The sequence below is a fragment of the Cygnus atratus genome, chromosome 5 (genome assembly GCF_013377495.2).
Source record: "Cygnus atratus isolate AKBS03 ecotype Queensland, Australia chromosome 5, CAtr_DNAZoo_HiC_assembly, whole genome shotgun sequence".
In the NCBI taxonomy this organism is placed as follows: Eukaryota; Metazoa; Chordata; class Aves; order Anseriformes; family Anatidae; genus Cygnus; species Cygnus atratus.
In genome coordinates, this window is record NC_066366.1 from 12,101,662 (window position 1) to 12,116,595 (window position 14,934).

A 14,934-nucleotide genomic window follows, 5' to 3' on the forward strand; every position below is an offset into this window, starting at 1 on the left:
TAATACTTGTATTTTTTTTTAATCACATGTATATACCAATTGCTGTACTGAGTCAGCAAAGCACATTCTAGTGATGACAAAAGGTATATAAATAATAGATGAGCAAAAATACATGGCAATTACAAAACAATACTTCTTAGGTACGGTCTCATAGGTTCCAGCAATCTGTGGCTCTAAGACTTGTTCAATCAAGGGCAGCATCTTTGTATTTAAGTTATGATTTTCACTCATTAATTGCAGTGCATTTTGAACACTTTTTTTTTTTTTTTAGTGTACTATATTCTGAGGCACTGACTTCTGCCACTTAGTTTATGCATTATGCAAAGAAATACATCTTTTCATTTTTGAGCTGTCAGCTCATAACTTCAGTTGATATCCTGTAATTCTTGTCTTGGAAGATCTAGTGGCCAGTCTCTCCCAATTCATCTTTATCACACCACTAATATATTTGTAGGCTTCTGTCATACCATACTCCTACATAAGTTTCTTCTATTTTTCAGGCTCCCTAGTTGCACTGAATAGGGAAGGAGTTCTGCAGTTCTAGTCAACCTCTCTCTTTTTCTGTTTTTGTAGTTTTCAAATATTATTTTAGATTTGAAAACAGCCCACAGCAATGGAAATGGAAAATCAGCATAGGTTTATATATGCGCTTTACTCCATTCCTATTCCTAGCATTATTTCTCTATTTTGCTGTTTATTTCCTTCTTGCTTACTACTGAGTATATTTTTTTGGATCAATCTACTGAATTATACTTAATTAAAAAAGCTAACTGTAAGATTGTTAACCGAAGGAACTAAGGGTTTTCAGAAATTTTTAACAGGTAGTAAAGAATAGCTAGCAAAGATAAAACTTGGATAAGAACATCAACCATCTTGTGAAAGTGGGTCTAGATATGGTTCAAGAGGGATGCTCTGGATACTGTGAAGTTTTAACAACATTCTATGTGAATACAATGTGAATGCACATATAAATATTAATCAAAAGACGATTATAAGTTTGATTTTTTATGAGATAATAGCTAATTCAGAGTGAAAAGCCACCATGCTTTGTAATTACAAGAAGTATCATGAGACTGAACGCTGTCTATATACACTGAGACTTTCTTTTCAATTCACATAGTTTTGAAATGTGAAGAATATTCATAGCTTTAATGAAAAGCCCCTGAAACTGTTTAGGAGTTTGACTGCTCATTGACTACACATAGACCATATATCCTCCAAATTTTGTTTTTGGAATTTCTTTTGAACAAAGATAATCTCTAGTTTTTAAAATTTTACTTGTAATTATGTTTTAAGAGCAATACAATACTGACTGCTTCACATTAGAAGGCTGTGAAGAGTAAATTACTACATGTGTATAGGATATTAATTCAAGTGACGCATCACGATCACTCAGCTGATGACACACAAGCATTTACTGATGCAACTGGCCACCAAAAACTTGTTTGGATTCAGCACAGGTGGTACTTAAAAATGGACTGCTGTTCCCCACCCCTAACTCTCCACCAGTGTGATCAAAAGGGGAACCCAGTCCTAATATGTCTCTCTCCGAAGGAAATGGCACCTGCAGAGTGCTGTATGACTGCCGAAATCCACAGAAGGGAAAGCAGTCCCAAAGAATCACAAATTATAGCAAAATTTCAGTTAAAAGGGACCTTTGTGGATTATATAGTCCAACTGTCTGCTCAAACCTGGTCTAACCTCTCAATTAGGTAAACCTCTTCAAGGACCTTTCGAACTGAATTCTGTACTGATGGAAATTCCACAGCCACACGGGCAACTGGTTCTTGTGCTTAACCACTTTCACCATGTTTTTTTTCTTTTATGGCCAGATTCTTCTTGGCTGTAGTTTGTGTTCACTGTTCTTGTCCTTCCACTGTAGACTTCCAAGAAGATGCTGGCTCTAACTTTTTTAGTACGCCTGACACTAACTTCACAACCTGCCTACCAGTCCCCTTGCCCACCTCAACAGATAGAACAAACTTGCTCCAGTCAGTAAGTGACAGCGCCAACGAGGAAAGCTTGGTTCTAAACAGCAGTCATAGCCAATTATAACCTGGCAATTCCAGCGCTGCTACTGCATGAAGAGATACGGGAGAAATTCTCAGTTACATTCACTTCCATGCTTTCTCTACAATGAAGCAGTAGTAATGGATTGTAAATGTAGCTCCTCTACAGCCTCAACTCTGTGTTGTTTTTTTGTTTGTTTGTTTGTTTTTTAAATTCTAGAATAGGATACCATGGCTGGTACCCAAGATAAATTTTGAAACTTAATCTTCAAGGACTGCAGACCACTAAGTTTTTATATTAAAAAACAAAACAAAACAAAAACACCCAACCCGCCTGTATACCAACAGAAGACTCAGCTGAATTCTCTCTCAGGAATTTCTCTAAGTAGAAAACTGCGCAAAGCACCCACAGCTTAACTCCTGATCATGTGACCTAAGGTTTTCTAAACAGCTTTCCCTTATAATCCCCTTATCTCTTCATCTAGTTCCTTGGTAATATAAAAAGCTACCTGGGGCAGTCTAAAACACCCCTGTAAGCACCTCCTTTGGAGTCTCACAATTACATGTGAGGCTGTCAACTTTGTAGACTGTATTTCAGAACTAGATAAGCAATCTGAATTTTTATGAAGAAACAAACCTACCCATCACTCTATACATGCTGGAAAACTGACACCATAAAAATACAGGGTCTCTCTTCCCAGGTCAGGATTTAAACATAACTGAAAACAGGGTAGAAATATAATTGAGTAGGATACTGACCCACATTTGCGGTAAAAGTTTATCATGTCTGATGTAAGCAAAGTTAATTTTTTTTTATTTGTTGTACTTGATAATCACATTTAATAATAAGGTGGCAAAAGAACACTGTTCAGACATCCTAGTCTCTCTGGATAATGTACATGACCTAAAGAAAAAAACAAATAGAATGAAAGAGCAAGATACTGATTTTTGATGTGCAACTGATAAAATCAGTTCCAGACAACCTCTTTCCAATAAATGTTCTAGCGAACTGTGTATTTTGCTTCTGTGAGACAGTTGCAGTATCCTTTTCAGTAATGCCAGAGGAACATGAAGTGGTCTTTCCTACTGCACAGAATGCATTACTTCCTGCTTAAAGCATCTTATGTTCTCCATGTCCACAGGAAGAGGGTACATCTGCTACATACCTGTCTGAATTCACAGAGAAACTAGGGATGTGATGAGTCTGTAGTAAAATTACTGGGAAGAGGTCAGCTACCTTTCTGCTTCATGATAACCTCAAAAATCCTTTTTACTCTAAATTAACGTGACCAGGAATACAGTAAGTAAAAAAAACAAAACAAAACAAAAAAAACCACTTTGCTGGTGGCAAAGATATCTACCCTAAACAAACACCAGTGAATTTACAGGAAAAACTCCTTATCTGTTCAAGGACAGAGGTGAACAAAACAGATGACATTTATCCTGAAAAGACTCCCAGAGCAACCCATGCCATAACACACTACAACACAGGCAGTCTCTTACCTGAACTGGTGAGCACACTCAGGGGACTGCTGGAGGAAGTGAGTGCAGCAGTGCCACTTGGTGTATTCTGAGCTGCACTGGCTGCAGCTGCTAATGCAGCCAGGTTCTGTAACTGCATCGCATTCAGTCCTGCAACACATTGAAGAATACACAGAGTTTCTCCTACAATAGCCACCATCATCCAAAACTAACAAATCCAGCAACCTCAGCACATCATAATGGGATTTGCGGTAATGGGCAGGAGCTTAAAAACAACAGACTTCAGTACTAGTTACCAATCTCTTCTACATCGTGATTCCTTGTTACAACTAAAATGAAATGTATTTTTTGCCCAGAAGGATGATTTCCCTAAAAGAACAAGTAGCCACGATCCCAGATGTAGACTCCAGAGCACAGACATTTTCAGGCAGTGTTATGCTCAGTCACAAAAGCATAGCAGTTTTAACTGCTATGGAGAGTTAAGACAAGGTATAATAGCTCATCTGCAAGCCTTGTCTATACACCAGGCTAATAACCTCATCTTGTCTCATATCCCTCTACTCTCTTTACAGGGCAACAGCAACAACTGCAGAATTCTTTCAAGAAGGCCTACACAGCACAGTAGCCAGTGTCACACCTTTAACCTGCCATCAGCAGAATATCAGCATGCTTTGTCTGGTCTCCTTGGCAGACAAGAAGCAATGATAAATTGTGAAACAATGTTGAGTGGCAAAATTCCTGACCACAGAATCACCTACTGTATGCACAGGCTAGTCAGTTGGTCAAACAAAAGTGGTAAGGAAAATGGAAAACATCAGGCAGGTTGTAGGTAAACTGCCAGGAATGCCAGTGGGAGGAAGATGAGTTGATGAACTTTTACTGGTCATTTACTCATCCAACTCATCTTCATTTTGAGTTATAATTTAATTTTTGAATGAAACCATTCAGTCAGTACTGACACTGTAATTTGCCTTCTTCCCTTGCAATTGGGTTATCATTTCATATTGATCATCTTCTGAACACTCCTGTATTTCAGCCATCCTTCAGTAGACTAGCTCCAATCTTCCATTTCTGCTTCTCTTCCCTTTCCCTTATTGCCCTTTCATGTCTCTACAAGAAATTTTTTATTTTCATCATTCATATAGCGTTATCCAAATGTCTTAAGTAGACCCAGCTCCTCATCTTTTGGAGGCTAAGTACATGGTGACAATGCACACCTATCAATTAAAGTCTCAGTTTTGCACTTTAAGTATACAAACACAACACAAGAATGTAAGTGGCAATGCAGCATAAACTGTTTGCTCTCTAAGTAGCTTCTACTCCTTTTAGTATTTTTTTAGTTTGTTTTTTCTTCTCTTTTTTTCCCCTCCTCTAATTGTTTTCTCTTTGTGATTGGGTCTGTATCTTTAATCATATTTAGTACCCAAAACATGAGGATCCTGATATTGTTTATATTCTCTAAGGTGCAATTGTAACATAAAAGCATGAAGTTAAAAACAAAAAGGTTTTTTATTATTGTTACTGTGCTACAGAGGGTTAAAACTGCAAGTGTTAGAGCTTGTGAAGAACAGAGCAGCTTGCTTCCTTTCTGAAGCAGTTTGGCATGTACATGCTGCACCTGTTTTCTTGTCATCACATTGTTTTCCCATCTGCTTTCAAATAGGGTCAAGATTAAATTTTGTCTATAAGCCTAATACAGAGTGGGATCTAATTACCTGCTTATTTTTCTACGAATTTCTTGAAAGGCAATCAAGTAAGACATTAATGGGACTTTGAAACAAACTCTTCCTGCGTAGAGCCATAGACTTGGAATAATTCTTTCAAAACACCATGAAACATGCTACTTATATGCCAGGGTTCTCTCTTTTTTTTTTTTTTTTTTAAACATATAGTGAAGTCAGAATTACCCTGAAAATTCCATACACAACCTCATCTATCTAGGCCACCCTAACATCCCTATTGTTGTGACAATAAATATGAACTGCTATACTGTTTTTCCCCTTTATCACTGACTGCTTTTTTAAACAGAAGGAATAAGTGAAAAAACATCATGAAATCTATTTACATCACCACCAAACAGGTATTAGTGAAACTACACTTGCTTTTAGCAAGACTCTAGAATCCAAGAGCTCTGAAGAGGTTGAACATGAAAAAAATACACCTAAGCAGCTAAGGTTAGAATAAACCTCAAACAAAGTTATTAAAACGGACAACACAACACTTCGTAAAAGCTTGCAATTGTTGCTGGTGGGTGTACCAGCACAAGTCTGATGTACAAAGAGACTTTACTTTTTAACACCTTAAGGTCAACCTCTGCACAGACAGGGCACGTAATATTATTAACTACTGGACAACTCAAAGAGGCAATTTTAAAAGCATTAAATGTTCAGTATTAAAACCAAAACTATAGGTTTTCTGCCAGCAGAAAAATTTAGAGAATGTGATGAACAGAGTTACTAAGATGGGTTTTATTATTCGCCATCCTCTGAAGACAGAAAGTACAATTAATTCGCAGCCTCAGTTCAGAAACTTTTACATTATCTCCATAACCCTAAAGGATACTTCAGATAACTTCACTTACGTTCTGACTAGCAATCAACAGCAAGGAATTCGGCTCATATCTATTAGGCTGATATTCCCACATCACAGCAATATTGTAAGCAATTGTAAAATAAATGCAGGAATTAAAGAACCAGAATGAAGGACTGGTTCACATTCCTTGCAACACTGCATTTTCAACTTTGAGGCATTTAAAAAGAAGTAACTTAAAATATGAGACCTAAACAAACCATTATCACTCAAACACATGCACTAGAGCTTATTTCTAAACCACAGTGCTTCAAATATGCATCTGTTTGGATGAAAATAAACGCAGTTGTTGTTTTTTGTATCCATAAGGGAAGATAATTTTAAATGCCAGAGGTAGAGGAGATAAACAGGATACCACAACTTACCTTGGAGAAAATGATTAACTAAGATTAAGAAAGAACATGCACACTTGTAGCAGAGGATTTCTGTCAATCCACAGGAATGGGTAAACTCAGGACTACTTACTACAAATGCAATATGTCTAAAGCCTTTTGGCTACTTTTTCTACCCTCTTTTTTTTTTTTTGGGTACCGAATTTGTCTTCTGGTGGAAAAAACTCACCTCCCATTGGGTGGAGGCTGCTCAATGTGTTCAGGTTTCCAGATGAGGCAGCTGCTGTCTGCTGAAGGAGCTGCAAATAAAGCTAGACATTACACCAAAAAACAAAACAAGAGTGAGAGTGAGGGCTGGCTCCGCTTCTGGGAGAAACTGCATCACACCACAGCCAGAGCGCCGTCACAAAGGGAATTCCCACTGCCCATGCACCACATCACAGCAAAGCATAAAAAGAATTCCTCTTAGAAAATACAGCCAGAGCACCACCAGAGTGAAAATCAATGTTGCCCATGCACCGCATTGCAGCCAAAGCAACACCACAACGCTTTTCTCACTCAGGATAGTCAGTATACTAGCCTAAGTGAAGTTTATATCTAATGCACCAAGACAAAAACAGAATCAGTAATGAGAGAGAACACCTATTCAAAGCACCTCAGGCAGGACTGCTACCCATAAGGATATACTACCTCAAGCCAGACTTTACAGCTGACGTTGCCAGCACAGGACAAATGGCAAATCCCATACCAAAAATCAAAGAGCCACCATGAGAGGTGATCTCCTCCACATTTCTTAAGCACAGCAGCCATGAGAGAAATTCCAAGCCCCTGCTAGGAAGCTATTTAGAGATATTTCCTACTCTTTTCTCCCTTAACCATGTGTTGTTAAAAAAAAATATTCCAATCTACCAAACTTAACGCAGAAGTAAAAGAAAGAATGTCCCCACTTCAGTAGTACACTATACCAAGAATGAGATGAAGTTTTCCTTTTCTATTCCCCAAATTGCATGAAAACAGTTCTCATAGCTATCTGGTAATCCACATGAGCCAGAGCACATCAGTTTATGAAAGTTCACCCTTTAGGGACCCAGCAAAACCAAATGAAACCAGTGAAACTGTAGACTACTTTTCTTGAGTCATTTTTGCTAGAGAAGTGTAGTTTCTCTCTATCTTCTGGTGTGTTTTTGTTGTTGTTCTGTTTACTGTACACTGTGAGCTGCTTCCACTTGCTAACTTCTTCTATTTGCCCAACACCAAGTACTATTCTAGGTCTCACTGGAAGGGAGGTGAGAGAAATAAATGCTGGCTGAGGAACAATGGAACAGGAATACAAGAGCTATGTCACCACATGAGACATGAAAGGGTGTTTACATGGATAAACACTGAAGTTGTAACATATGAAGGGAATCTTCCCTGAACAAAGCCATTCTGCAGAAGACAAAAAAATGTTTCAGTGCTTAGCGCTAGGGAGACTGGGGCAGAAATCCTCGCTTAAATGCATCCTGACTAACTGTTAGCACATAACTTCATTTCCTGTAATTCAGCCTCCTCATCCACAAAATGGGGATTACAAGCCCTACTTCTATTTATCAGGAGCCTTCTATATACAAATACATTGAGCATTACAAAAAATCAGACACTGCAATCCCTGAAGAGATGAAAAGAACTCAGATGAGAAACTCACTGCTAAGTATTGGGGTCCAAGTGTGTTGAGACCAGCCAGGTTTCCCCATACTGAGGCAGCACTGATCTGTTGCATTTGTTGCTGGAGTTGCTGAGCAATTCGTTTTTGCTCTTTGTCCTTTTGCGTGTCTGCAAATTTTACCACAATGGGAGAAGAGCAACCCTGCAAATAGCAATTCAAACAGTTACATACTTGCTATCCTCCAGCTATCAAAAACTACTGCATTAAGACCCACTCATTAGAAGCATTTCTGACACCCTCCCCATACATATTTATAATCAAACAATGCGTTTTATTAAAGGTTCAAAATCTCATTTGATTTCCATTCCATTTTGTATTTTGGTATTTTCTCTGCAGGTGAGGTTTCTATTTCGAGCTCTAGGAGCAGAGCAAACAATGATCCCCTCCCTGCTCTCTAGTCCCCCAGATTCCACAGTAACTATTTTCTCCTGACATTCACTAACTTGCTTTACCTCCATGGTTTGTGCTTGGTGCATTGCTTTGATTGCTGTTTGCGCCATGGCTCTTGTTGTAAAAGTCACAAATGCACAACCTGGGGAAAGAACACAAAAGGAAACAAGTCACTCACTATATCCGCAATTACTGGGATGAATAAAGAAATGAACGTGTCTTCAAAAAAAAAAAAATCACTGAAATAGCTGAAACGCCACCTTGAGCTACAAAAGGTAGCATCATCCTTTGGAGAATCCTGAACTGTCAGAAAAGTTCCTGCTTACCTCGGCTCAGGCCATCAGGGCCCCGTAATATCCTGCATTCTTCAATCTGCCCAAAGGGGGAGAACATCACTCGGATATCATTTTCATTGCACTTCTTGGATATCATTCCAATAAACAACTTCCTATCTTCTACTGCTAAGAAATCAAAGGATAAGAGTATTACCAACAAAAATGTACTTACTACATCTTATTTTGTCAAGTCTTCTCCATCAACTGTAGAATTACTTTCCTTCTATTTTGGGGTAGGTGATTGTTAAAAACCGACTCCTAATAATGCAATCTCTTTGTTTTAGGAGGATGCATACGTGACACCTCAATGAATCTGAAGGATACCTGTTTTATAATGTTTTATGTTTATATTTTACTGTCTGTTTCTCCCTTGCAAGCCTGTGAGCTACAAGAATGTTAAAAAACAAAAGCAAAAAACGCATCAGATTCAGCAGCACTTGTCATATCTCCTACATTTAGTTCCTGGTTAGCAAGAGAAGAGTTCTGTGTATTTTACTGGACTTTTTTCATCCTTTCATCTGTCCATTCTACTACCTTTAGATGGCCAACATACATCACCTGTATCTAAACAGACAAGTTAGTCACAAAAGGATTCTTTCTAGCTCATTAGATTGGTGTGACAGGGGGCCAATCACGTAAATTTAGTTCTGCCTATTTCCTCATGCTCCCGTCTCAACAGAAGAAGCAACACCTATTGTTTTAATTCTGTTTCATAGTCATCCCTTCTGATCTCTACCAAAAGCAAGAAAACGACACATCCAATCTGATCTGTCTGCTACTGTATCTTCCCTCTAAATGCTGATGCTACCAGATACATTAGAGTTGAAGAAAAACTTCTAGTGCGTGGACTATTTTAAAATAAATGGTGCAGAAACAGACATTTCTCTTAATTTGCCAATTGGTGGTTACTAATATCAGAACTTCAAACCTCTCATTTTATTTATCTGAGGATGTTAATTACCTCTGAGATACTCACTTTTAAGTGATGAGGCAAATTAATCAGAATGCCATTTGGACATATAAAACAGTTGGCAAATAAAACATTCAACACAATATAACATGACGAAGGCCTGAAGCACAATTTGAAGCTTTAAGACAAAGTCTTCTCCTATTTAGTGCCATGGTGAGGGGAAATCAATTTATTTGCTGAGTCTTCCTTGGAGCTGACAAGAAAAATTCCAAACTTTTCCAGCTGACAAGTCTTTGACTGACTACTAAATCTTTGTTGTACCCAGTTCACTGTCAAGCTCTTGGAGCATAAAACTGCCTTCAAATCCTTTTTGTAGTCCATTTTAGTTCAAGAGTTCCAGAATTCCTTTTAATGTTAAAATACTTTAACTGATGCTTTCCTATTTATATATTCACCTTCACCTTGTACTAAAATTCATATTATAGCCTCAGAACTGTCACCTTAAAATTTCATTAAATACTTCTTCCACTTTCCATTATTCTTCCAAGAAACATGCACATTTGTGCATATATGTCTGTGTGCATATATACGTATGTGTGTATGTGTGTGTACACAAGCTCATCATGGAAATGCATGGATAAATAATTTAAGCGATGTTAGATGTTAAACATCTTAATCTGAAATGGCCAATGTGTAGAAGTATACTCACAGTATTTTGTCTGCTGGTCTGTTTTTGAATTCTTATTCTTCCTTGTATACTACAAGGTAAAGTTTTGGACTCCCACCCTAACCACAACAGGCTTTCAGATTGGTCAAACACCTGAAAAGCATTTCTAGGTTTCAAACACCTTAGTACAAACAAGAACTCACTGGATGTTTCCCCAACTGACACCATGGTTTTCCCTGCAAGCAGTAACAGTGGAAGATACTTAGTCATGAAATTTTACAGAGCTCACTTACAATACCCACTGTACTGAAAACACTGTTTGTTTGTTTTTTTAAATAGGTCTCCAGTTCAATATGACTTGATCAGAAGCTGTTCAACACAAGCTGAAATTTCCCTGTTAGCACAAATGACACCACAAGTCTCAGACTTTAGCACAGCTTACCATTATTCTTTTCACTGTCAGCTGGTTTCATCTGGATAGGATGGTGCATCTGAAATGCAAAAATATTATTTAATCCCAGGTGTGTTCGCTTTATGCTACATGAAATATATTCCCAGAAGAATAGTGGAAGAAAGAGATGGTCGCTTGAATTGTCTCTACAGAAAGGTATATGTAACAATACACAAATTTCTGGAAGAAAGAAAAGCTTTCCAAATGATACATCATCATTCCTCCTGAGAAAGTACTTTTATAGGAGCCATGCCCATACACTTCACTACCATACTATTCCTCAAAACACTCCAAATTTCCTTTAAGATCTGTTACTGTACAAATCTCACAATCTTGCTCTTTTTAATGTATCTCTTAAACATGACTTGAGGGCAAAATAATGTGTGTTTTACATCTGTGGTGCCAGAGCAGAAAAGAAAGACAAGATAGAGCCGAGAAGAAAGAATGCCTCTTCTCTTACCCCTGGGAGAATCTTCATGTTGTGAAGAGCATTCTGTGCTTCTAGTGCAGCTTTACGGGTATAAAACGTAACAAAACAGCACCCTGCAATTGAAACAAAATGCTAGCTAAGGAAGAACACTAGAAATCTTGACATGTTGTACAGAAATTAGAAATCTCCCACTTCCACCCTTCCAATGCAAAATACATGACAAATAGAAGTTAGACATTGAAATAGGTAGGTATTACTGATTGTAACTTGAAAAAGATTCATGTGTGTAATAAAACAGGATACCATCAACAGGATATATTCAATACTATAACATGTCATTAAAACAATCATTTACATATATCTGGCAAACAAATCTTGGCTACTTCCACTGTTAAACTCAATTATTTGGTAGTATCCAGATCTTAGATCTGGTTTTACAGGAAATAGATTATTGCATATTGCTGAACTGCAAACCCAGGTTACAGCATTTAGCTAGGATTTGAGGTACTAAGCATTTGATATATACAAAAAACTAAAACCTCGATTTTGTATTTTGTCTGAAACTGTGACACTTACAGCAAGATTTTGGCCATATCGTAACATCACAGCAATGCCCTGAAGCAATACAATATTTATTAGGTGTTCTGCTCTGTATTTATAATCCATAGTCTTCAAGCACGCCCAAGCAAACAGTTAAGATTGGAACTGTGTAAAAGCAGCTGAGACCCCAAGTCTAACATGGGAAAGACAGTTCTCACCTTTGCTTTGAGGAGGGTTTTGGCTCCTGTCCCGCAAGACATTGATTTCATAGACAGCACCATACTGTTCAAAAAGTTCTCTTAGATCTTTCTCACACCAGCTCCGTGGGACCTGACCCACAAACATCTTGATAGCATCTAGATCAGGTTGGTCTGGGTGATCCAGTGTGCCATTCATTTTCTTTGAGCTATGAAAGATAACAAGGAATTTCTGTTATATCGCTTCCTACAGATTCTAGATTTCATTGCAGCTAGAAGCAGCATGCTTACAGTGAGGTTAAAATATATTTCAACACATATATAAACATGTACGATTAAAACAGAGAGACTCCTGCACATCTGCAGTCCTGCATAGGAAGAGAATATTCAGGAATATTATTCGCATTCACTGGCAAGTCATATACTTGGAAACCAATTACTCTGCACAGTTGTTTAAAACTTCTCCTAACGTATGCTCTTATAATGTAGACATCTGGGATTCAGGAAATGTTTGATGAGATGACTGAAAAATATCACTAGTTCAATCCTTTAAAATTTTACAGGAGAAACTGGAAGTGGAAGGAACCTAAACTAATAACCAGTGTAAATGAGGGTAACTTTTTTGTATGTTTAAAGATGACTATCTGGAAATATATCCTAGGGTGAAAAAATATCTTAAAACAGAAAAATAGGTACAATTGAATCAATGAGAAGTCTTGTTAAAGATTTACAATGATATAGTGCTTTGTGAAACTAGGCAGCTTTGAACAATATCTGGAAAAAAAAACAGGCTCAGGTTGCAGATGAACAGGTTGGGCCTGGACAATCTTAGTCTCAGAGTAAATCAAGCTGTGTAACAGTAGGTTGCTAACACAGATAGAGAATCACTTCTTAGATTATAACGACACAGAAGTTCTGATTATGGGGTTCTTCAAAAAGGTTTCAAGGCACTACATGAACTTGGCACTACATGTAGGTGTATGAACCGCTTGCTTAAAGCCTGTCAATAAAACTGTTATACTTCACCCAGCTACCTGAAAGCCATACGCTGCTTTCTGTATCGACTCCTCACTGTTTGCTGAGTACAATGTGAGGTCTTGCTTTTGGCAGTCACAGGCTGGTATACCACAGGACCTATCTTTGTGGAAGACTGTAATGACATCCTATTGCAGTTCTAGTGATTAGTAGGCTAAAATTGCTGGCTGACCCCTACATAATCTAGAAAGAACGCGGGGACCAGAACAGTAACCATGCAATGATTCCCCCCTCCCCGGTCCCCAAACTCATTGTTGAGGGATACAGTGGCCTTCTTCCAGAGTAGTCAGCTCTCTTCATCTCTGCTTTTTCCCTTTTTAAAGATTCTTTTTCAATGGCTTATTACATTACAGGCAACAAAAGGAACACTACTATAGGCAATCACATTTCTCCCTCAACGTAATTTTTTAGAAAAAAATTTCAAAACCAGGTAACATTTAGTTATTTTTTCCCCTCTCAATATGCTGCTGTCCAGAGTACGATAAAGAATTGATGCCAAAGTTTTATAACCGTATGAACTGACCTCAGAAACCACACAGCTTCTTACTAGAAGGGAAGGGAATTATCCTCATAAATCCTTTCACTACTCAACCTTTCCACTCCAAAACAGTCAGCATCTCTTCAAATATCCAACATAAAGAATACCTCTTACAAAGACGTAAACTACATGCTTTTTCATTCTAAATGAGAACAACTGGAAGTCACTTAACCTTTTCCAGTAATAATTTTCAGCCCTGCCTTCTCTCCCATGGACAGTTTCAAGAGCGCTGCCAGCCCCCTGTTAAGCAAGCAATTTTTAACATGACCTCAACAGGATTTCAAGGAACCCTTAATTCCTAATTAAAAGGTTTAGTCTGGAATCATTAACAGGAAAGAACTGGAATTGTTCTCGCAACAATTCATTTTAATAACTGATTTTAGAACATCAGCACCCGTAGCATACAGCATACGCATAAACAGTACAATCGAATAGCTTTATTCCTCCTTACCCCCATCCCCAAAATTAACCATTTTTTTCCTCTGTCCAGAATCCAGTATCAACTCCCAATGCCTGCTACGGTTTCCTCAAGAAAACAAATTGCAGACTACCCTATCCCTCTTCCCCCTGCCCCCGCGGGAAGGGGAATTCATTAGACAGCATTGGCTTCAGAGATAGCAATTCCAACTCTCACTACAGTTATAAAATTAGACATGAAGATAGACTACTTACACAGGGCTAGCGTTCAAGGAGCAATGGTCCACCATCATCTCCGGGAGGAAATCCAACTTGAACGCAGCCATCACCTCAGTCTGTCACAAACTACTAATACTAACTCAGTGTATTGCCTAACCCCTAAACAACGCACTTCCAAAAGTCCTGCAGGTCTTAACACTCAGCCACACAAAAAACACTCAAACCACAGAAACAGAAGTTCGGGGAGACCAGCAATAGACACCACAGAAACAGGCTGGACTGGGAAAGGGACATGGAATCCCAGATTAAAAAGGGGATGTGACCATGTGAAGGGAGGCTCAGCTCAATACACAATGAAAATGCTGATGCACTGGGCTTGTTTTGTGCAATTTTCCCTGGCGAAGCAGTACTGAGTGCACTGTCAGATAAACAGAGTGTCAGATCCATGAAGATAGCAATGGGTAACAGAGCAGAAAGAATACAAACTCCAGTCTTTCCATCCCCAACTAACTCCTTGCCTCCCAAGATGGCAGCCCAAAGCCTTGAGATCCAGGCAGTTCCCATCTCACCAGTATTAAGGTGGACAATTCATTGCGTGTAGTCAAAAGGCTCCTTCCCCACAAACATTTTCAATGTCTGATTAATGATCTCACTCTTTCCATCTTGTGCCATTTTTGACACTCTCAAA

At 38.4% G+C, this 14,934-nt stretch overlaps 1 protein-coding gene across 22 annotated transcripts in view; it reads right to left on the reverse strand.

The window, feature by feature from the left end:
* Positions 1–14,934, reverse strand: part of CELF1 (CUGBP Elav-like family member 1) — a 57,927-nt gene that overhangs the window by 14,707 nt on the left and 28,286 nt on the right. For 8 of the 22 annotated variants that reach the window (XM_035550027.2, XM_035550030.2, XM_035550028.2 and 5 more), the window contains 8 exons: positions 12,059–12,246; positions 11,331–11,413; positions 10,862–10,910; positions 8,834–8,968; positions 8,570–8,649; positions 8,097–8,258; positions 6,642–6,723; positions 3,513–3,641 (listed from right to left, as the gene is read on the reverse strand). In XM_035550027.2, the coding sequence (XP_035405920.1) occupies positions 3,513–3,641; positions 6,642–6,723; positions 8,097–8,258; positions 8,570–8,649; positions 8,834–8,968; positions 10,862–10,910; positions 11,331–11,413; positions 12,059–12,236 (898 nt within the window). In that variant the 5' untranslated portion in view covers positions 12,237–12,246. The remainder of the gene's footprint in view (positions 1–3,512; positions 3,642–6,641; positions 6,724–8,096; positions 8,259–8,569; positions 8,650–8,833; positions 8,969–10,861; positions 10,911–11,330; positions 11,414–12,058; positions 12,247–14,934) is intronic. The other 14 variants (XM_035550045.2, XM_035550044.2, XM_035550038.2 and 11 more) reach the window with 3 other exon arrangements.